The sequence below is a fragment of the Thermobia domestica genome, chromosome 12 (genome assembly GCF_964235325.1).
Source record: "Thermobia domestica chromosome 12, izTheDome1.hap1.1, whole genome shotgun sequence".
Lineage (NCBI taxonomy): Eukaryota > Metazoa > Arthropoda > Insecta > Zygentoma > Lepismatidae > Thermobia > Thermobia domestica.
In genome coordinates, this window is record NC_137465.1 from 159,271,567 (window position 1) to 159,294,020 (window position 22,454).

At 35.5% G+C, this 22,454-nt stretch overlaps 1 protein-coding gene across 1 annotated transcript in view; it reads right to left on the bottom strand.

Annotated features, from left to right (window-relative positions):
• The window catches only part of LOC145666765 (clarin-3-like), a 39,515-nt gene extending 17,333 nt beyond the window's left edge, over positions 1 to 22,182 (bottom strand). Inside the window, exons 1-3 of the mRNA XM_081734318.1 lie at positions 21,734 to 22,182; positions 7,229 to 7,324; positions 3,041 to 3,226 (exon numbers count right to left, since the gene is read on the bottom strand). Of these exons, the coding sequence (XP_081590444.1) occupies positions 3,041 to 3,226; positions 7,229 to 7,324; positions 21,734 to 21,941 (490 nt within the window). The 5' untranslated portion in view covers positions 21,942 to 22,182. The remainder of the gene's footprint in view (positions 1 to 3,040; positions 3,227 to 7,228; positions 7,325 to 21,733) is intronic.
• Between the last annotated feature and the right edge of the window lie 272 nt (positions 22,183 to 22,454).

Consider the following 22,454-nt stretch of genomic DNA (forward strand, 5'->3'; position numbering starts at 1 on the left):
GAATTTTCAGTGCTTGAAATCTCGATTTCCTGATTGCTTGTTTTTGACCCTTAAATCAATTTACGGGAGTTTTCTTTTTAATTTTAACAATTTGCGGAGTGAATTAATATAGGTTTACAGACTCTTAGATTTTTCAAATAAAACTGTGACTGAAATTATCCATTTCTTGAAAGAAAGAGGCTTGGTAGAAGAAGCATTTACAGAAACATAAATTGTGTTATTTGGTGTCAACAATACTACTCAGGACCTCCACTCTACAGCACACATTCTCTTCGAACCTAGTCCCCTGTGAGAAAAGTCACGGCACGCCACTGGTGAGGACTCTTACTGCGAATAAAGTGTTCTTGCATACGCCAGCGATCCATAGAGAGAAGATGAAGTGTTTGATTTGTAATATTTGAGGCCAAACAGATTGACTTTGAGCCTCTGCCACCACATAATCTCATAAACCCAGCTGGGAATAGTAGGTATATTGAGCAATAAAAGCTTCATGACGATGAATACTAATTGTTTACTGATGGAACGAGACACGAGCTTAACACATTTCTCCCAAAAAATTCTTAAGAGTACCTTTATATCTGCGTTACTGCTAAACTAATGATAATTACTATATTCGAATGATAGTCTGATATTCTGGTTCTGTGAGGATTGAAGGGGTAAGATACCAGAGAGGATTGCTCTTAAGAAACTTTGTTACTTGTAAATTGGTAATCGTAATAACACAATAATGATCACTAAAAATCAGAGGTTCAATTTTGATGTTCTTGACAAAGAAAAATTATTGACTGACGTAGAACCAGTCGAGTATCGAAGATGAATGCGATGTTCAAAAGGAATGACCAGGGACATTGACAAAATAGATACGCTAGATATCAAACAGATTGTATGCTTCGATAAATTTGTAGAGTAAGGGTAAGAAAAGAAAATGAGATTGGAAAGTATCACGTTAAAATCATTATCAAGAATACATGAATTGGATCCATTATATAACATCTTCATGTGTTCAGTTTCGAAGAAATTATTCCGTGCCCAGGTATGATCTGAACCAGTATATGTGTAAGCGTTACATAATCAAATATGTTGAAATTGTCCCAAAGTAAGTCTGTCGTTGAAGAGAGTAGAATGTGCAATAAAATCTATATCACTTCTATATATATTCATAGAGTCCAACCATAAAATTAGAATAACAGAAAGGGTTAAGTAGATTGGAAAATTCAGATAGAGTATTTCCTATATAAACAACATATCTACTGTATCTTCGTTTTGTGCATGAAATCACTTCAAGCATGTTGCTTTACTAAGAAAGTAAAGCCATTTAAATTGAGTGTTGCAAAACAAACCAATACATTCGTAAACACCAAAGAAAACAGAAAAAATAATAATGAAGTTAACATTAAAAAGAGAGAACCAAAAATTACAAACCATCCGTCGCGATATCAGTTCCTTGTTTCGTTCGGAATTCTGAACGGATTATTTGATTCTATAACATAGCTAACTTGATACTTTAATCAAATTCAGAGAATAATCACTGTCAGCTATCATTTTTTTTTCATAAGTCATGTTTGAGATATACATGCATTTTGACTTTTACCATTATTACTTGCGGTAGAAAAAAACACATTACTAGTCGAAACCTTTAGGGTGTTCCAGTATCGAATCGGCAGAAAGTGTATCACTAATTGAAATGGCTTCTTCTTAATTGACTGTCCCTGAAGGAAAAAACAGTGGTATCAGAGGGCTGTTAGTCAGCAGGCATAGACGAAGCACTATTAGGTTGCGTAAGAGTGTTAATTGATTTGGCAGCAGATGTGTCACGAGATGCACTCAATGCCGTGAAAGTACAGTAATTAAGAGCTCCGAACCAGATATGTTAGATGGAAGATTAACTGGAACTGGGCATGATAGGATCTAAGGTCTGACATGGAAGTCAGTGAAATTTCAGAGAGAGTAGAACGACATTTATCACATTCCTGAAAAAATGTAAAGTTCTGTCACAAGAACTGCAAGTCTTAATTTGTTTATTATAAGTGATCCGTAACTCAAACCTGCTCTAGTCACATAAGGGATTGAATATTTAGTATTAATGTGAGTTAGTTTCCGGCCAGTATGAGTTCTATAAAAGTTGCCTGTGTCATAGTATTCGTCTTTTATAATTAGCACTTCTCCTAATTTGGCAAGCACGCTAACAATTTTAGCATTCTAGAGTTCACTGGAGCAAACATGTAATTTAACTAACCGTGACATACTGGTAGCAGATAAGGGTCTAAAACAAATCCACTGACTGCCACTTCTGTAACTTGAAAGTAGCACAAACCCATTTATAGACTTCGATAAACGTAGGACAATTACCAACAAGGCGAAGTTAATTCTGATCTTATTCATTCACAAACTAACCATTTCTTTAAAATATTTGAAAATAACCTAAGGGCACCCAATAATCTAAAGCTTTGTAATTGTGCTTATAGTTTATTCTTAATTTCGTAACAGAATTTATGATTATTTAAATACCTTTACACTACCATTTAGTACCTTTTGGAAACTGATCACAATGAAACGTTCTCTTTGTCCTTTGAACATGTTCCTGCTATCCTGTGTATCACAGAAAGGAAGTGAGTATACGTAGTCATTGTAATCTTATGAAAGGTTTGAAGCTGTTAATATGAAATATTGCTCAATATTTTAAGATTAAACTCTAACGTAGAAAAGACGAGACAACAATCTCCAGCGAGAATGTCCGTCCTCCTTGAGATGTTTATCAATGATTTGGGACAAATAGGCTAATTATTACTTAGAAGAAGAAAACAAACTCAATTCTCTCTGTAAGTAGCCAGAAATCATATTGAAACCCAAAATCTGTTCATCAATGGGAGGCATGCGAAAGATATTTAGACATGGAAAAATATTTAGGTATTGGGAAAACGTTTACGTATGAGAAAATATTTAGGTGCCAGAAAAATATTTAGATATATAGTGATTCGATGACCACTTTAGATCGATATTAAAACGTATTTCCTTACAAAAAGTTACTATGATGCCTTACCTGGTAGAGCATTCCACAGATAGAGACCTCGTACACTTAATATTGTGTGTATTGGGTTGCTTGCAGTGTTAACAACAGCTAAAAATCCACTGACTGCAGCGAAGAAAATCGAAAGCGCCAAAAATAATATAGTGGACGTCCATAGCCCAGTATTGATGAATTTTTTATATCCTTCTTTATTAGAGCCTAGAAGTATAATAAGAAATACATAATACAAAAATATAAACACATTCACAAATAAGTATTTAATTAATATATAACAATTTGTTTTTTAAAAAATGGAAAAGAAAAGCTTCAAGATTAATGACTTTTCCCCACTTTCCGCTATTTCAGAAAATTACCAAATATCAGAATCGCTTCAATTTTACAGATTATATAGAGTAATTCGGGGGGAAGTGACCACAAGGGTGAAGTGAATAGAGTTAAGGTTAATGATATGTATCAACAAAGCATGATCGACGCTGACCTTGCAAAGCCCCTTATATGCAGTATTGAGTCTAGGGCTGGCGAAGAAGGTAGTGTACAGAGGAAAGAAGCGAACTATTGAATGCAGCGAGCACACAAAGCAGGGAAGGTGAGTAGCCTTTTTTGTTGCTATTGTAATATGGAACAGTAAGAAACTAGGGCAATTCTTTCCTAAAGTAATCGTGTTGTACCCAATACTTCCACAGCAGCATGAGGCAATTATTAGGTACGCATGTACAGTATATAGATATAGTCAATATATTGCAAACATAAAGATACAAAACATATTTTGAAAAAAAAAAAAGACGACGAGGTGATGTGAATGACTAACACATTTTGAGATGATGTGAATAGTCCTGTTAACCATTCTATATATCATTAATCATTCCATGTATACAATATGGGCCAAAGAACATATTTACATCTATCTCTTGTATGCCCTCCAAACCACAGTCTCGTATAGGAGAAACCTGGGTTCAAGACCTATTGGTAACTCAAATATTGTGCTCTTTCTTGTAAGGTCAAACAACTCAATGCTCTCGAGACGGTATTTTGGACACGATCTCGGGTTGGTATGTCCATATGCTTGTTAAACATTTCTACAACAATAGCTCATGTACCTTTACATCATGTAGGTGTTCTTCGTTAGTTGTATACTAATTATATAACAGTTTATCTTGCTATTTACAGGTACATTATGCCGAGGACACTTCTCACCACTTCACCCCAACGTGTGGGGTGAAATGAATAATTTACCTTGTATGATTCATTTCTTTCTCTACACGTTACTTGAGACACGAAACGAACCATACTTGTATTTTCAGAATGCAGAAGGTCTGTCCTATTCATATATTATCAATCAACATGCTTCCATTTCTGTGTAAGATTTATTTTTCACTTTCATGATTACTATGTTCACTTCTCCACGAATTACTCTATATTTTGGTGAGACTACAATGGATCATTTTCTTTCACCTTTCACAGCCAACAAAAAAGAAAAAAAAAGAAATATACACGAAATAGAAAATAATTTTTGAAACATTTCTTTTTCTCAAAAAGTAGCTTTGCTAGTGCCTTAAAAGAACCCTGTTCTCTTCCATATCTAATTTGCTCTATTCAAGTATCAAAAAGAAGCAGTTGCAAAATCTACTTAAATGCTGAGTCAAAATGTCTACTATTTTATTTTAATTTATTTAGGCCCTATTTATTGCAAAATTACTCAACAATTGTATGAGTATATCACATTGTATTTCTTACATAATCCTCTAAAATCCACATCGAAATTGAGCCACATTAACGCGTAAGGGCGCTATGGTTATATCCCACGAATTAAAAAAAATTGCAGGAACACCAATATGTACAAATTTATTAAAAGTTTTTAAAATTACAATGTACTTTTTCAAACAGAGAATTTGTACTCAAAGCGTCTATCTTCGTTTCCAAAGAGATCTTGAATGACAGGTTTTTTGAATTCGTAATATAGACTCTCATTATCTTTATCATATTCAAACAATCTCCAGTGTGAGATATGGTGAATGAGAAGATACTTTGTTCTGCGGTTCCAAGCTTATCAAATTTTTTGTGGTAATTTCATTTTATTCATCACTCAAAATTTAACATGGCAATGTACTAAATAATTTTATAAATACCTAATCAATCACCATTTACTAGCATCATTGTTACCTCACATACAGTATTCCTCTCAAGTCAATGAACAGTAAATCACTAATGCCAAAAGCGTTATTGGAGACTCTATATACCAACCAATATTGAAGACCCATAAGTTCAACTGTTTCGTAACATATGCTCCGATCACAGACTGAAAATGTCTCATATATGTAAACAGGTATAACAAATAGAAAAATATACTATTATTGTTTTTAGAGATTACGACAATACAGATATTAGTTTTTATTCAGTTGTGCTATCAGGGAATTCAGATCCATCACTATGAACCAATAGGTACTTCTGCTATTGTTTTAGCATTGTAATAAGAGACACATATCTACACTACTGTTTAATAATATAAAATTTCATGCGTCTAACATTGCGAAGTAGGTAAGTATACATATTAGCAGAATAATATAATAGCTGTTGTAGATAAATAAAATAATCGGAGAAGTTCAATTTAAAGAAAATGGAAGAGGGTCAGACGAGAGAAGAATTCCACATTGAAGTGTCGAATAGATTTGCGGTTTTAGAAGATCTAGAATGCAATAGTGTCGAGGATACTTGGAGTAAATTTAGGGATAGCATTAACATTTCAGGAGAGAAAAATCCCAAGCTGAAAATGCCACTAAAAGGGACCCGATGTGAGTCATAAGAAGAGATCATGAGAAATACGACGGCACGGTTGCTCACCATGTCAAAAATTGCGTTTCAGAAGTGCGTTTCCAACAATGGCGGGAGCGCTGAGGGAAGTGTGTGCGTTACCAAGGAGATTATTTTGAAGAGGATTAGTGTTTCGGATTTCCAAATCAATAAAGTTATTTTTGCCAATCAAAGGTTCTATACTTTTTGAACATACCTCGTATAAGCTTAACTACATTATTTTTATTAAGAGTAATTCCTACCACGGGAAAGCAATAGTTCCTTACGCTGTGTAAGTTTGCTAAATATGTTATCTTGTGGTGTAGAAATCTCGTTTACTGTGACAACAACAAAACTCATCAATATTTAATGCATCCCAAGAATAGATCTGAGAATAAAATTACTACCATATTATATTTTCAGGAACTAGAACCATTTAACACGTAAAATTGAATGATTTATTTCATAAAGATACATTGATATTTCAGCTATTAATTTGAAGTTTAATACTCTTTCAGTGGCGGATTTAGATTGGGGCCCAGGGGGCCTACGCTCCCCAGCTTTTTGAGTGTCAATAATAATTGAAGCTATTATTTACATACTTTTGAAAGTTTATAGCAAACTCATGATATACCTATCATAGTCTGGGATCACACTCTCCCCAGTTTTCACTTTCTACATCCGCCACTGTACTCTTTTTTGTCAAAATTATAATAAATCAGAGGCGTAGGGAATGAGGGCCCAGAGGGGCCGGCCCCCTTCCAAAGAGGTCCGACAATGTACTTTGGTATTTTGATGTTTGTATCTTTTAATATATAGTTTTATGTTTATATATTCTTTTGTTTGTAATTTTTCTATATGTACCTATAACACCACTTGCCCCCCGCAAGCACACGTCCTGGCTACGCTACTGTAATAAATCAAGCATACGAAGAAATATAGATATAAATCAACATTAAATAAACATCATTACTAATGCATCGCCAGGGGAGCCGTGGTGGTTCAGTGGTAGAGCGTTCACCTCTGGTGCTTGGGGTCCCGGATTCGATCCCAGCCACCGCCAAGTAAACTTTGTGGTGGACAAACACCGTGTGCGTGGGTTTTCTCGGGGTTCTTCCGTTTCCTCCCACTTTCTTCATTCCACCCTTTCATTCATTATTCATCATCACCGTCTCCTTTAGCCTAACCGGAATAACCGTCGGACGTAAGACTCAAAGATTTCATTTCATTTCATTTTTAATGCAACGCCAATAAATAGTTCATAACTTTTTATTATAGCAGCCAATTATTTTGGAGACGCTACAGTTTTTATTAAACTAAATACATTTATGACGATTCTTACATAGGTAAGTAGTGAACTAATTTCAAACTAGCCTTAACGCCTTGCTACCACGAAAGAAAGTAGAAACTTACTGGTAACTTCGTCATAAAGCTCTTGTATATCTTTTACTCCTCCTATGTAGTTATCTTTGAAAACCGCACAGACGTTAAGTTCGAAGAGGCACTCCACTGAAAATATAAATAAACATAAATAAGTTTTCTTAATATATTTTAAGATAATAATATCAGTATTATAATTGATTATACTAGTGTTGCAACAAAGCCTTCAGTCTGCTGTGTCGTCACAATCAGTGGCGGCATTAATTCAGGGGTACTTGGGGCAACGCCCCAAAAGTTTTAAACAAAGGGGACATCAAAATGCAAAATTTAAATATAAAAAATGTAGTAAATCTGACAAAAGCTTGTTTTTAAAATTACAATATAAACCCAGTTCAACAAAAACGCTAAAATAATAATAATAATAATAATAATAATAATAATAATAATAATAATAATAATAATAATAATAATAATAATAATAATAATAATAATAATAATAAAGGCCAAAAAGTAGAAAATTATTAATTACTGTCATCTATATTTTTTTTAGTCTGTGCTAACTGCCATGCTAAACAAATTAGTGTATAATGTAAAATTAGTAATTTTTTGAGGCATTAACTTCTTTCACTTGGCACAGATTTTTTTCGTTTCACTCTTTTACTTTCGCTTTTTTCAGATACCTACACAGTTTGACTGGAAAGTAATGAGACTGGGTCTAGGATCCGATTGGTACAACTTGTTAAAGACTTTTTCCAAGTAGTCTCCTTTGCTATCGACACACCACTGCCAGCACGATTTCCACGCGGTGCACGTCTTCTAAAAGTCTGACTTCGACCATCTCCTCACAACATCCGTCGTTACTGCTTGGATGACCAAAACGTCGTCAAAACGGCGACTTTTGTAGCTTTTTTTGAACCTGGAAAGTAGAAGAAAGTCCGATGGGCTCATATCGAGACTTACGGTAGTCGTGGCAACGTGGCAACTCAATTCTAGCCAGTAATGACATCACAACTAACGTAGTGTAAGTTGGCGTGTTGCCGTGATGAAGCTTCCAGCATTTGGCAATCTCTGGATTGACTCTGTCTCCAAGGCGTTTGAGGACTTCCACTTGGTAAGCTGCGTTGACAATTTTTCTCTGAAGCAGAAATTCTAGTATATACCACCCCCCTTTCTTGTCAAAGAAGACAATAAGCATTGTACTTGGACATCCTTGCAGTTTTAGGGCGCAGGAACTTCTTGTGTGCCACTCCGAACTTTGGCGCTTGCTTTCAGGGTCGCATTGGAACATCCCTCTAAAATTTCCGGTTCACTCTCCATTTGCTGCAACATTTGACGAGAAATGTAAAGTCGTTTTTCCTTTAGTCCGTTATCGTGTACTTTTGGCAGCAAGTTCGCACAAATCTTGTCCATTTCCAAACTTTTCACTAACAATTTTGTGCACTGTTTTGGGTAGATTTAGTTCTATAGCTATCACTCTCACACTTAAACGACTGTCTTGGTCCAAATTTCGACCGTACAACTCATCGAAGAGCGTTCGGAGCGTTCTTCGTCCTCCACGTTTTCCCGCCCGTTCTTAAAATCTTCATGTCAACGGAAAATTTGGACTCTTCACAGGGCTTAGTCCTGGTAGGCCTCCTTAAATATTGTTAACATCTCTGAAGAGATTTTCCAAGCTTAAGAGAAAATTTAATGGGGTATTGTTGCTCAAGCTAACGCTGCATTCTGAACTTTAAAAAAAAAATCCCGACGTCGTCGTTTTTAAACATTCACACGATAAGCGACACTTACTCTACTAGGGCTAGGAAACGACTAATCCGGATAAGGTTGGTTAGCTAAGACATCACCACCACCAGTCCCGCGCTGTTGAAGATTGGAGTAGCGGTCACCAGTCTCATTTCCAGACAAACCCTGCCAACTAAAGATAAGACCGTAATTTTCTATAAAATGGGTCAACCTACGAAACATACTTGAGCGTGAAACATGCAAACATATATAAATTATCTACGTGTTACGCAATTATACATAAAGATGCACCTATTATCAACACTATTAGCTGTTGAGGAGTTTCATAGTTTAACACCAGATAATGTCATCAGATCCTGTTAAAATCCAAGAAAATTTCAGTTCGTTACTCCTGCCCTACAGGCATAAACTCTTTAATTTAGGTTCGTGTTTCAAACAATAAAACTGTAGCTACCATGGAAATTTTATTATTATTTAAGTTCAATATACTTATGTTTAAGATAAAGGTGACCTTCTGTGAAATTCAAATGTACAGAAGAAATATTTGTTCAAGTTTGGTTAAATTTGTTTATTTTTCCTTTTTAAAAATGTATGTAGAATCAAATAGTTTCATGTACTTTAAAGTCACCAAGTAGATTAAAACAGGCTTTGTTTATTTCTCTTTTTGAAACACGTACGAAAATAAATAAATGGATACGAATCGCTCGTTGGATTCTTCTCAGGATTCGAAGGACAGAGAATGTGGAATTTGTCTAGAGAAAACTCTAAAACGTAAGAAAAGTCATCAACGTCGTTTTGGCATCCTCGAAAACTGTGTATTGCATTCTAAAAAATACGTATTTAAATTATTTAGTACCTTTATTATTCAGCTGAACCCAACTACAACACAATTACTTAATTTCCAGGTATTCAACAAATACACAATTGTACATCATAATCCGTCGAATCTTGTAGTCCCATATTCTATCTATATTTGCACAGGTTAATCCTATTTTTCAATGTTCATAATAGTATGTGTTCAATTCGAAAGCACTTTGTGCCAACTTCGTGCCACTGCCAACACTCTCCCCCTTTCTGTAATCCTGAACTATGTTCTTTGAGATTAACTATAGCCCCATCTTTCTGGTGGGTTTCTTTTCCTAGTAGATCTTCTCAGGCCCTCATCACTGGTTGTTGCTGATTCCATTTCGTTTGGAAAATGTCTTATGAACTGATGTGGATAATTTCTCCAACGATTAAGTTCCTCCCGTTGAAAAAATTGATTTGTCTTCGCTGTTTCTGTTCCGTCAGAAAATACAAGTTTTGTTTTTCCTTTAGGAACAAGATCACTCTCTTTACGAAATCTATTAATTTGATGCTCGTGATAAATCCTTGTAGTGCCGTTTACTATTACCTGATATGTATTCCTCCCTACTTTGCTTTGTAAGACTCCTTTTATAAATCTGGGTATAGATGCCTGGTGATTCTTTACCCAAACTGTCTTTCCAAGAGTATCCGAAATGTTATTAGTTTTCTTCTGAACATTGTGCGGAATTGTAAACCACGTGCGTGGTTTGAATGATAATGTTATTTCCGCTGGTGAATTAGGAGATATCTTGGAATTTGTATGCCAAAATACATAATTTATTTGACGAATCCAATTCAGAAACACATTTTTGGTCACGTTATAGTTCGATTGTACAAATTTAATTTTCAATAACTTCTTAACTGATTGAACCGCTCTCTCCGCTGCCCCATTACTTTCTGGATGGTAGGGCGGCGAATGTATTAACCTAATCCCTCTCTGCGTACAGTAATTCTGAAATTGACTTGAGAAATATGGTGGACCATTATCCGTAACTATTGTTGCTGGGAATCCTAACCACTGGAAAACTTCATCTAACTTCTCTGTTGTTTCTTCAAATCGCGTACTATTTACTACCCATACTTTTATCCACTTTGAGAAAACGTCGGTTAACAATAGTAACGTGAACCCAAAAAGCGAGAAATGGTCTAAATGGATTCGTTGCCAAGGTCTGTTTTCCGTTGGCCAATTATTATATTTTGTTCGAGATGGCGCGTTTGCCATTGCTTGACAAAAATTACATCCATGAACGCACTGAAGTATATCAGTAACTAAATCTGGCCACCACACCTGTGATTTCGCCATACTCATCATTTTTTCTATTCCTAAATGATTTGAATGTAGTCTGGCTAAGTATATTTGTCGCAGCCTGGAAGGAACCACAACACATCCATTAAAAAATAAAATATTTCCTTGCACTTCTAATTCATATCTGTGTTTGAAAAAGGTTTTGTGTTCCTTAGTGTCAAGATGCATTGGAAGTTTTTTCGGCCAACCAGTCATTGTCCAATTTATCACTGTTTTCATCCAGCAATCTCTTTGCATTTCAGTTACTATTTCCTGCTCCGTTAAAAGAAATGTATCTAATTGACTTATGTAGTTTTTGGAAATCTCGTCATCATTAGTTGATTCGGACATTGGAAATCTAGATAAGAAATCTGCCACTTTGACGTCTTTGTGATACACTATTTCGTAATCGTAATTGGTTAATAATAAATACCATCGTTGAAGACGTGGTGTAATAGTGGATGGCGGAGCTTTCACTCCAAATATCCAACGCACTGGCTGTGAATCAGTTAAAATTTTAAATGTTCTTCCATAAATGTACTTATGAAATTTTTTTATAGCAAATACTACCGCCAGTGCTTCCCGTTCAAATTGGGAATAATTCCTTTCCGCATTGGAAAGTGTTGCGGAAGCACATTCTACCGTTTTTAACTTGTTATTGCAACGGTTCATCAAAACAGCTCCTACCCCGGTTGGTGAAGCGTCAGTCATAATGACCACATCTTCGTTTTCACTAAAAGGATGAAGAACTTGAGCATCTGATATGCGTTGCTTAATTAGCTGAAATTCTTCTTGATGTTTTGTATTCCAGTTCCATTTCACTCCTTTATGTAACAAATATAGAAGGTTTGGCATATCCATTGATAAACCAGGAATATGTCTATGATAAAAATTTACCATACCTAAGAAAGATTGTAATTCTTGAACAGATTGTGGCGGTCTGGCATTCATAATTGGTTCTAATTTTGATGCTGAGGGTAAAATGTTGTCACAATCCAAATCATATCCCAAATATGTTATTTTAGTTTTGAAGAAAATACTTTTATCTTTCCTTACTTTCACATTGTATTGCTTAAATCTTTCTAATACATCTACTGTTCTTTTATAACACTCCTCAATTGTATGTCCCCAAATTAATATATCATCTAAGTAAGCTGCCGTACCTTCGCAATTATTTAGTACATGGTCCATAAATCGTTGAAAAATTTGTGGTGAACAGTTCAACCCAAAAGGTAGTCTCGTTTGCCTATAAAGTCCCCAAGGTGTAGTAATTACAAGATATTTAGAAGAACTTTCATCTACTTCTAATTGTAAATATGCATTGCTTAAATCCAATACCACGAAGTAACGTGCTCCTACTACCTTATTCAAAATATCCTGGATTCTCGGTATTGGATATACACACTTTTCCGTATAACGATTTACAGTTCGTTTAAAATCAAAACATAAACGAAGGTCACCATTCTTTTTACGAACTACAACCATTGGCGTTGCCCAATCAGAAAATTCCACTTTATGTAAAATGTTTAACTTACATAATTTGTCTATATTTTGTTTGACAGAATTTAGTAACGCATTTGGAATTTCATACGCCTTTCTATATATTGGAATTGTTTCCTCTCGCATTGGAATTGTAACCTTGTACCCTTGTACTGGTTTGTCTATGTTTTCAGAAAATACTGACTCAAAATCTTTCAAAATTGTTTGTTGGTAATGTTGTATATCATTTTCTTTGTCTGTAACAGGTGCCAACAGTTTGTGATTAAGAAAATTCTGCAAGTTTTGTTGTCTCCATATTGGAGTTAACACATCGAGCCAATCTCGACCCAAAATTGGTATTGAAATATCCTTTTGAATGATAACTAAATATAATTCATACTGGGTATTCTGAAAGTCAACTATTACCTTGATGGATCCCATGGTAGTGATGCATGAAGTGTCCGCATTTCTTAAAATATACGGAAACTCATCAACTTCTTTCTCCGGAAACCATTTTTCTTTGTCTGCTATACTTATGGCAGATACAATTGCTCCAGTATCCAGTAGAAACTCAATATTGCGATTTTCACATAGTAACGATATTGTCACAGGTTTTGATAAGTTGAATTTGCTTTGCAGTATAGGAACCATATCTCACCTTTTTAAAATTGCGTAGACTCTCAATTTCGACTGCGCCAATTATTGCATTCTAAAAAATACGTATTTAAATTATTTAGTACCTTTATTATTCAGCTGAACCCAACTACAACACAATTACTTAATTTCCAGGTATTCAACAAATACACAATTGTACATCATAATCCGTCGAATCTTGTAGTCCCATATTCTATCTATATTTGCACAGGTTAATCCTATTTTTCAATGTTCATAATAGTATGTGTTCAATTCGAAAGCACTTTGTGCCAACTTCGTGCCACTGCCAACACTGTGAACACTCTTTTTGTTTATCTTGCATTCGAAAATGGAGAAGCACACGAACTTTGGATAGTGACGTCACCAAATCATGCCCTATCTGCAGAGTTAGGTCAGATTTAATCTGTGCTAGTAAATATTTTGTGGACACGATACAAGAAAAAGAACAATTGTTTGAAAACTATCGGAAATCGATGGGAAGAAAACTGTGCAAATATTTCTCTGTGAAACAATCATGTCCGTTTGGAAATAAATGTTTCTATCAGCATTTGCCAAGACATGAATATGTTGCCACTGTTTCAGAAGACGATTATCCGGAAATGCGTATTCTCCTTGCTGTAATCTATTGTTTTATTACTGTATCAATATGTGAATTTTATAACATATTTTAGATCATTATGTTTCAAACTTCAGACTTTTTAAAAGCAAAATGTAAGCAGTAACACACTGTAGATTAACTATAAAAATGTTAAATTTTAATACTTTTTAAAAATTTGTTTTCATTCTAATGATCTCATTTGTTAATTTGATGCTCATATTTTTGGCCTTGCAGCACTGTAATCTATTTATTGACAAATTTTTTATCCTTCAATTAAGGATATTTTCCTCTCGAACTTTCAAAGACGAAATTAATGTCATACCTTAAGAATATAGTAGAAAGATATCTTGAATTATATTTTAACTCTAACAGTAGTGGTGCGATGTCATTAGAAACAGCATGACTGATCACTTTACTCAGTTAAGATGTTGGGAACAGTAGCCCTATACTTCAGTCCAGTGGCGTCATCAACAATTTTACTTTAAACGAACTTTAGCATACACTGGCCTAACAGGAGATGATGATAATATTATTATTATTATTATTATTATTATTATTATTATTATTATTATTATTATTATTATTATTATTATTATTATTATTATTATTATTATTATTATTATTATTGAGCTTCTCTGTGGCTAAGCGGTTAGCGTTCGCGTCTTTAGCGTGGGAGACTCGGGTTCGATTCCCGGCGGGAGCTCATGTGGTTCGGATTCCACGTTAATCAGTAGGTCCACGTCTCATATAGCCTCGCTGCTGAACGGGATGTTAAACTCAAACACAACATTATTATTATTATTATTATTATTATTATTATTTAAAAGATACTAAATGTAATACACATTTTTCCATTCCACCCATAACTTTTAATGTAATTATTGTTTTAATTTATTTATTTGAAAACAGGACAAGAACCGTAACCAGATATTGGGAATAACAGTGGACTACACAGTTTCACCGAGCTTCAAGGCTGGAACGTACAAAAAGTTACATTCTTTTTAATTTACTGAAAACTGTCCTCAAATTGTCCTTCCATTCTGAACTTATTTAACGAAACTAATATTATAAATCAGAAAGAATTTTTGTCCCTGACTGTACAATGTTAACATAGAGTAAAAAACAGACTGAATGTTTGGTAGCAACTAGTAGTATTAATACATGTAATAAGCAATTGAAGTTGTAAAATAAACTTATTGAAATATGTAATATCCAAGAACTATTCATTATAATCCTATTTTCCTTACCTTGAATTACATTTTCTATCAGCGGAAACGTTCTATCAGCGGAAACATTTTTAAACTGGACATACACTAGAAACACTAGATCTATACTGACGGCATTATTTTACGTTTAAAATAACTTATTTTTCATATGTAAGTACGAAAGAAAAGTGTTATAATAATAAAATAATATAATAACAAAATATTACTGAATCAATGGATAGTTTATATCAGTGATGAGCAGAGGTCCTATTCAGCCGGTTCGGTTGTTAAATGTCAGAAATGGTTCTTAAGATATTTCGAGTTCGCTAGAACCGGTTGTTAAAATATTTCGAGTTCGCAGAACCGTTTATTACATCCAGACATAACAGTAAATTTTACCCAGTTATACCCATGAACAGTAAATTTTAGCCAACTATCTTTGTTTTTTGAAATTTTTACAGCTAAAGGGTTAAACATATGATTCAGTAGAACAAAATATAAGCAGTTTATTTCTTAATCTCAAATGCTCAGAATAAGAACCGGGATCATATAAGTGTAGTGATGAGGGTTTTTGAATATTTGGAATGCATACATATCATTATCAACACTTGTCGATCCACTGCTGGATTAAGGTCTTTCCAATGTTTTTAGACAATCATCTATCTTGAGTAATTGGTTTCCACGATATTCGCAGTAGTATCTACTTTCGTCACACCACCTTATATTAGGATGCTGTGTAGGTCCTTCTTGTGACGTGTGGTATCCAGTAAAATTTGCTTTTGTCTACCTCGTACGGTTTGTTTCCTAAGAGAGTTATATCTATTTATCTACCTATCCATCTACTATCTCTCTCTGTCTATATATGTATATGCAGAACCGGTTGTTAAAAAAATATAATTACATCACTGGTGATGAGCAAATTTATTTTTGAAACAAAGTCGAAGAAAACATTTTAAAAAGCTTGAGTGGGACAATGTTACTTATTAAAAACAACAACAGTATTAACACAACATTTCAATATCGTGGATAAGTAAATAAATTAACTCGTGGTTACTATGCTAAACATAAAAGGAAGGAAAGGGTCGTCTTCTGCACCCCAAAATGTTTAGGCACTTCCGGCATGGTTAGAATGATAAAATTTGATATGATTGTAGCCTTCCATGACAAACCGACAAGAAAATTGCCAAAAGTGAATATTTTTAATTTTTTAGGGGGTCTAAAGGGGGATGAAGAAATTCGAATGTTATTAAAATAGGCGTTTTCTTGGGATACAAATTTTTATATTTTAGATAGTTGAAATAGAAAAAGAATCGATAGAATTGTAGGTTCAATAGGTGCGAGGCCGTAGGCCGAGCAAAGACAGTGTGTGAGGGTGAATCCCCCCCGGATGGGCAGATTCAGGAAATATGAAGAGCAAGTTCACGAAATTCACTGTTCATGAAAAGGGCGATGGATCAGAAATGCGAGACCGTAGACCAGCAAACTCGGGAGGCTGGGGGCGGAGCCCTCAGCTAGCCAAAGGCTAGTCTATATATTAAAACGTCTAGTCTATATATATATATATATATATATATATATATATATATATATATATATATATATATACATATATATATATATGTGTGTGTGTGTGTGTGTGTGCTCAATTTCGTTTATATGTGTGTGGCCAGTTATTTTCGGCAATGATATCTCGGAAATCACAAGCTCTAGAAACGTGCTGTTTTCACTGGTCTGTTTCAAATTTTGTGTAGACATACCAGTTCTCATTCAAATTTCCAAAAATCGTGCGATTATTGCTCTTTTCAACATTTTAGGGGCCGTTCTGAGCCCTTAAGATTAATATATTAGCTAGGGCCAAAGTAAGGGTAATATCCTTATTAGGCAACCAGTAGAAGAGTTACGTACATCGGGTTCACGGACATTGCAGGCGCTTACTTAAATATGAATAGCACAACCTACTTCAAAGGCCTCAAGAGTTGCGATGAGGCGTACGCGGATGGATATAGATCAATAAGAAAAACATGTTTCCATTTGATATTATGTCACTTCTACAAATCTGCCACAAACTCACTCGAACCGGCTTCCCTCACGGCATCGAAATTAAGGCAACCTGGTCATCGTGAATGTACTACTGTGCGAGATCAGCTAAAACAAGTAGTTCACTCATACAAGCCATGCAGCCGTAGCCGTTAGATACAGTATATAGGACTAATTTGTACGTATAAAACGGTAAAACGAACACTGACATGAATTTTTGATGTGTGGGTGCTGTGAGGTTATATAAGTTAGAAATAATGCTAAATAAAGCGGGGAAGTGGAACCTTCTGCTGTGTTTGAAATGCCTGCTTACGTTTATGTGTTAAGCGATGCACTTGTTCATTTTGTTGCGTGGACAAACCCAGCTACGCACTCTCATACATACACTGCACACCCACCCATACACACACACACACACACACACACACACACATATATATATATATATATATATATATATATATATATATATATATATATATTCTTTAAAGCTGATATTCTTCTTTTTCTTAGACTGCTTCATCCAAGTCTTTAGTGTTGCAACGAGACGAGACGATACGAGACTTCAGGCTGTCTCGTCTCGTCTCGTGCAAAGCATGTCTCGTCTCGTGTCTCGTCTCGAAAAAATGTGCTCGTCCCGTCTCGTGTCTCGTCTCGAGAGGTTCTGTCCCGTCTCGTCTCGTTTGTCTCGTCTTGTCTCGTAAAAATATAGCAGCATACCATGTGAACGAAAGTAAAATGTAGCAGGCTGCACCATGCTAATCAAGATACAACTAAGTTACAAGTATTACCCAGAACACACAAGACAAGAAATGTCACGGTAGCTACACCGTGAAGCCTTCACCTCTAGTGTATGTGGTAGTCGGTTCGATCTCGGTTAGTGCCATGTGAGCTTTGTGATGGACAAACATTGAATGTGTGTGGGGACCGCGGTGACTCAGTGGTAGAGCATTCACCTCTGGTGCTTGGGGTCTCGGGTTCGATCCCAGCCCCGCCAAGTGAACTTTGTGGTGGACAAACACCGTGTGCGTGGGTTTTCTCGGGGTTCTCCCGTTTCCTCCCACTTTCTTCATTCCACCATTTCATTCATTGCTCATCGTCACTGTCTCCTTTAGCCTAACCTTCATAAGCGTGGGACGTAAAACTCAAAGATTTCATTTCATTTCATTTCATTTTTCGAATGTGTGTGTTTTCTCGAAGTTGTCTAGTATTCTACCACTTTCTTCATTCCACTAATTTTCCCATCATCATCCACTCGGCCAAAGTTACCTAAAGGTCTTAAAAATAAATTCAAATAAGCTGACAAGGCAAGGACAAATAGTTTACAAGATAGATATCTCTGCTGTTAGTTGTCTGAGGCTTCTCGACCCTGGCTTTTTTTTTTTTTTTTTTTTTTAACATTCTGAAACATTGAAATTTGTTGCACCAGTTTCAATACACGAATATACAGCAAATTGCTTATAGGTACGTCGAAGATGAAGACACTAATGTCAAATAATGTTTACACGACAAGCAAAGTTCGATGTAAAGGTGTCACCATCCCCGACACTATCGTATACTATCAGCCCACTTCCTTTATAGTGTCTGTATATATATATTTGGTTCCGAGCTTTTTTTAAAAAAAATAATTGCAACAAATCAAAACATGCTAAAATGGAAAGTAGTTTTTGGATTGTTATGGGTTAACACTGTGAAACGTAAAGGCTGGAATATATGAAATCAAAGTGTGCACACATATCTATCTCTCTATTTATCTATATATCTTTCCATCTCTCTCTCTCTCTCCCTCTCTCGATATATATATATATATATATATATATATATATATATATATATATATATATATATATATAGATATAGATATAGATATAGATAGATAGATAGATAGATAGATAGATAGATAGATAGATAGATAGATAGATAGATAGATAGATAGATAGATAACAATCCAAAAACTACTTTCCATTTTAGCATGTTTAGATTTGTTGCAATTATTTCTTTTTTAAAAAGCTCGGAGCCAAATAATTTTATTGAGTAATGGAAAGTATTTGATTAAAATTTTATATGTTACTGCACAGTAAGCTCTACTTAAAGTGCCATAGTAATGGGAGCTGAATGACATATCGGACGAAAGAATGCTTGGGGCCAGTCTTCACCTCCATGGTTCAAATCTGTTCCTATAACCGCGGGGTGTGTGCTACTATGTGGTGGTTGCCCCGTTTGTGTAACAAACTCATGACAGTACACCCAGATTAGCTAGTGGCTAAAAAAAAAGTTGATTTTTGGTTGGCCATTTTGGATTAAAGTTTCTTATATTGTCGTGAACTCTTCGCAATCATACAACGTACATCTTCATACCAAGCCGAGCGGTCTGCGGCGATAGACCATGGCTTGAAGGCCCCGGGTTGAGTTCTGTATGGATTTTAACAGCATTTGTTTTTTCGTATTGTGTCAGGGGGTTGAAATCGTACGGGATAAAAGGATTTCAGTCTGAAAAAAATGGAGAGAATATCCTCCCCAGGATACTTTCATGTGAGTAAGGAATTAGTAAAAATATAGGATATACATTTTATAGCAGGTTTAAAAATATGGTTTGGGTATCCTATTTCTTTTCTGTTAATTATGTTCTCCAATGTTCGAATTTTGATATGATATTTTCTGCTTTCAACGGAGTTCCATGAACATTATACCAAATGTTCTTTAAACTTATCAAGTTCGAGAGGTTTTATATGCCTGTAAGAAACAATTTCTGAAGATAATTCAGGTCCTAATGAATATTATTCACTAGGAAAGGGAAGTATTCCCCTCCTTTCAACATGGAAGCCGAGGGCAATTTCGCACTCTGGTCAGATCAAACATTCCCGCGTAACAAAACGAAGGTCCCCCTGTAAAACCTCTTCACATAAAGTGTTATTGTTAGTATCATAAATTTGCTTAAATCAAACAATTTGAAGGGTTCGTCGATAATATCTTTGCTTTCTTGGTCCTTCGCCCGCCTTCCAAACGAAGGTGAATTTTACAACATGACTGCTGTATAATAAGCGAGCGATTGGTAAAATGGTAAAAGTATGTTTTTATGTGTATGTATGTGTGTGTGTGTGTGAGAGAGAGAGAGAGAGAGAAGACAAAATTTTAGTTGCAAGATGACATACTTCAATTACCGTTTTCGGTTCATATAGCAAAAAGAATACCGCCACCAGAGAATAAAGACAAGTGTAGTCTGTTCTGTTCTCTTCCGCCATCTCAGCCAGAACTTTCAACTGCAGCCTGTAATGAGTGTAGACCTTACCCAGTTTTCAAATTGAACAGATGGTGGTGGTAGTTCGGTTTCTTGACCTTGTAAAATTCTTCCCTGTCTTTAATTTTGTTTGTTATCATTCCAGCCAGAAATAACAAAAATGAGAATTCCTCAGTTTACAGCAAGGGGAATTGGGGACAAGACATTAAGGATGATATTCCTGGAAGCTCATGTATCACGATTGTTTCATTCAATAGACAGAGGACATTTTTCTATGAAGGCTTTTCAACATGTTTTCTCACAAAAGGGATTTTCCTTTTGCAATCTATATGACCACTGGCAATTTCAATCTTACCCATTCCGGCCAGCGTTTTCATTTTCGAGACATCCTGTCTCGTCTCGTGTCTCGTCTCGTTTTCGAGACGGGACAAGTAGTCTGTCTCGTCTCGTGTCTCGTCTAAAAGGGTTCTGTTCCGTCTCGTGTCTCGTCTCGTTTACGAGACGAGACGAGACGAGACACGAGAAATGTCTCGTCTCGTGGCAACACTACAAGTCTTACACTCAGCCTTATGCATTAGTGGATTAGGCAATGTTAACAGGGGACTTGGGTCTAAAATTAGGATTAGAAATTAAATTTCTCGGTTTTCAGCATCTATGGTCATGTTATCCCGTCCTTTATGTGGAGTAACGTCCTTCGGTGATAGCATTACCCGAGAATTGGGGAGAATGAAAAAAATGAAAAGTTAAAAAAAATAACTTTGTACTTTCTCGACTGGGCATCCCCACCGAGTATCTAACTCGGGGCCGCTGGTACTAAAGACGATAGCGTTAGCGACTATGCTACGCGGGGGAACAAGGGTCACTCAACAAAATCGCATTAAACCAAGGGGAAGCGATCAAAAAGGATGACAACCACTGCATTAACCTATGCGATTTTATGTAATATCAAATATTTTTTGCACTATCTTTGTTTGTACGCATACCATCGGACACTCACATGCCAATGCTCCCTACTGGCGCACACTCGTGCAACTGCACGAGCCCCAGCTGCACTTCTGCCCTGACCCGATTAAACAACATTCTCGCTTTTAGCGGCATTTAGTACAAGTCGGTTTGTGTTTTCTGCACAGTCTTTCAGAATGTGTATTTATAGCTGTGAGAGGAAGCACATTAATTTGCAAGCGTATTATCAATCTATGCGCAATTACTTGGACATTCGCCAAGGTATTAACAGTCCAGATCTTCTTAGGGAATCATTTGTAGGGAGAAAAGTGAAATATATTTTTTTAATATGACGGACTATTCTGCACCTGGGCCCTATCTGTTAATTAGCAGACGATACTATTATAGTTCGTATTTTCCTAACAGTGACACACATTCCTAATAATGACATACTTACTCCTTACAGTGGCGCATTTACTGCTTGTAAAAATCTGAAATTATGATCACTTACTGTGTAGGGTGTCAGTAAAAGTGGTAGGAGGTATCGTGAGTGTTCCAGTCCCAGAAAATAATCCATAATTAACCACATACTTCATCTCAAGAGCTTGAGCTGTACCTAATATCCAATTTTCTGTTGCCAGGGAAGTCACAAGCAGTGCTACTGATGCACAGCATGACACAAACGTGATAAAGATGTAACGTCTCAATGTTCTCGCCATTTCGGATCACTTTAGAATTAGCTTTCTTGTTTCAAAAGAGAGAAAACGAAACAATTATCTTGGAGCACAAGAACATACACACACGTGCACAAAAATACAAATCCGCGTTTTAGTTCATTCTGTTAAAATCGCACACAAATCGCACCAAATTTAACTTTTTCGCAGTTAAGAAAAAATATCTATATGAAGTCTAATAACTCAATACATCACTGCAATAAGAATTCCTCTATTGCACGTAATGAATCAGTTGATATTGATCAACGAATTCTGCTGACGTTTGTTCTTATCTATGCCGCATTCACTTTTTTTTTTTTTTTTTTTTACCGTGAAACACATAAGTTCTTATCTGTTGATACTCGTTATCTTCTCTACCTTAAATTTATATTACATGCGTCACCCGAATTCCGTTTAATACATGTTAAAAATGTTAAAAGCCCATATACTTTTGCCTTCGCTTTAAAATATTATATCAGAATTGAATGTCCCTAAATAATAATAATAATAATAATAATA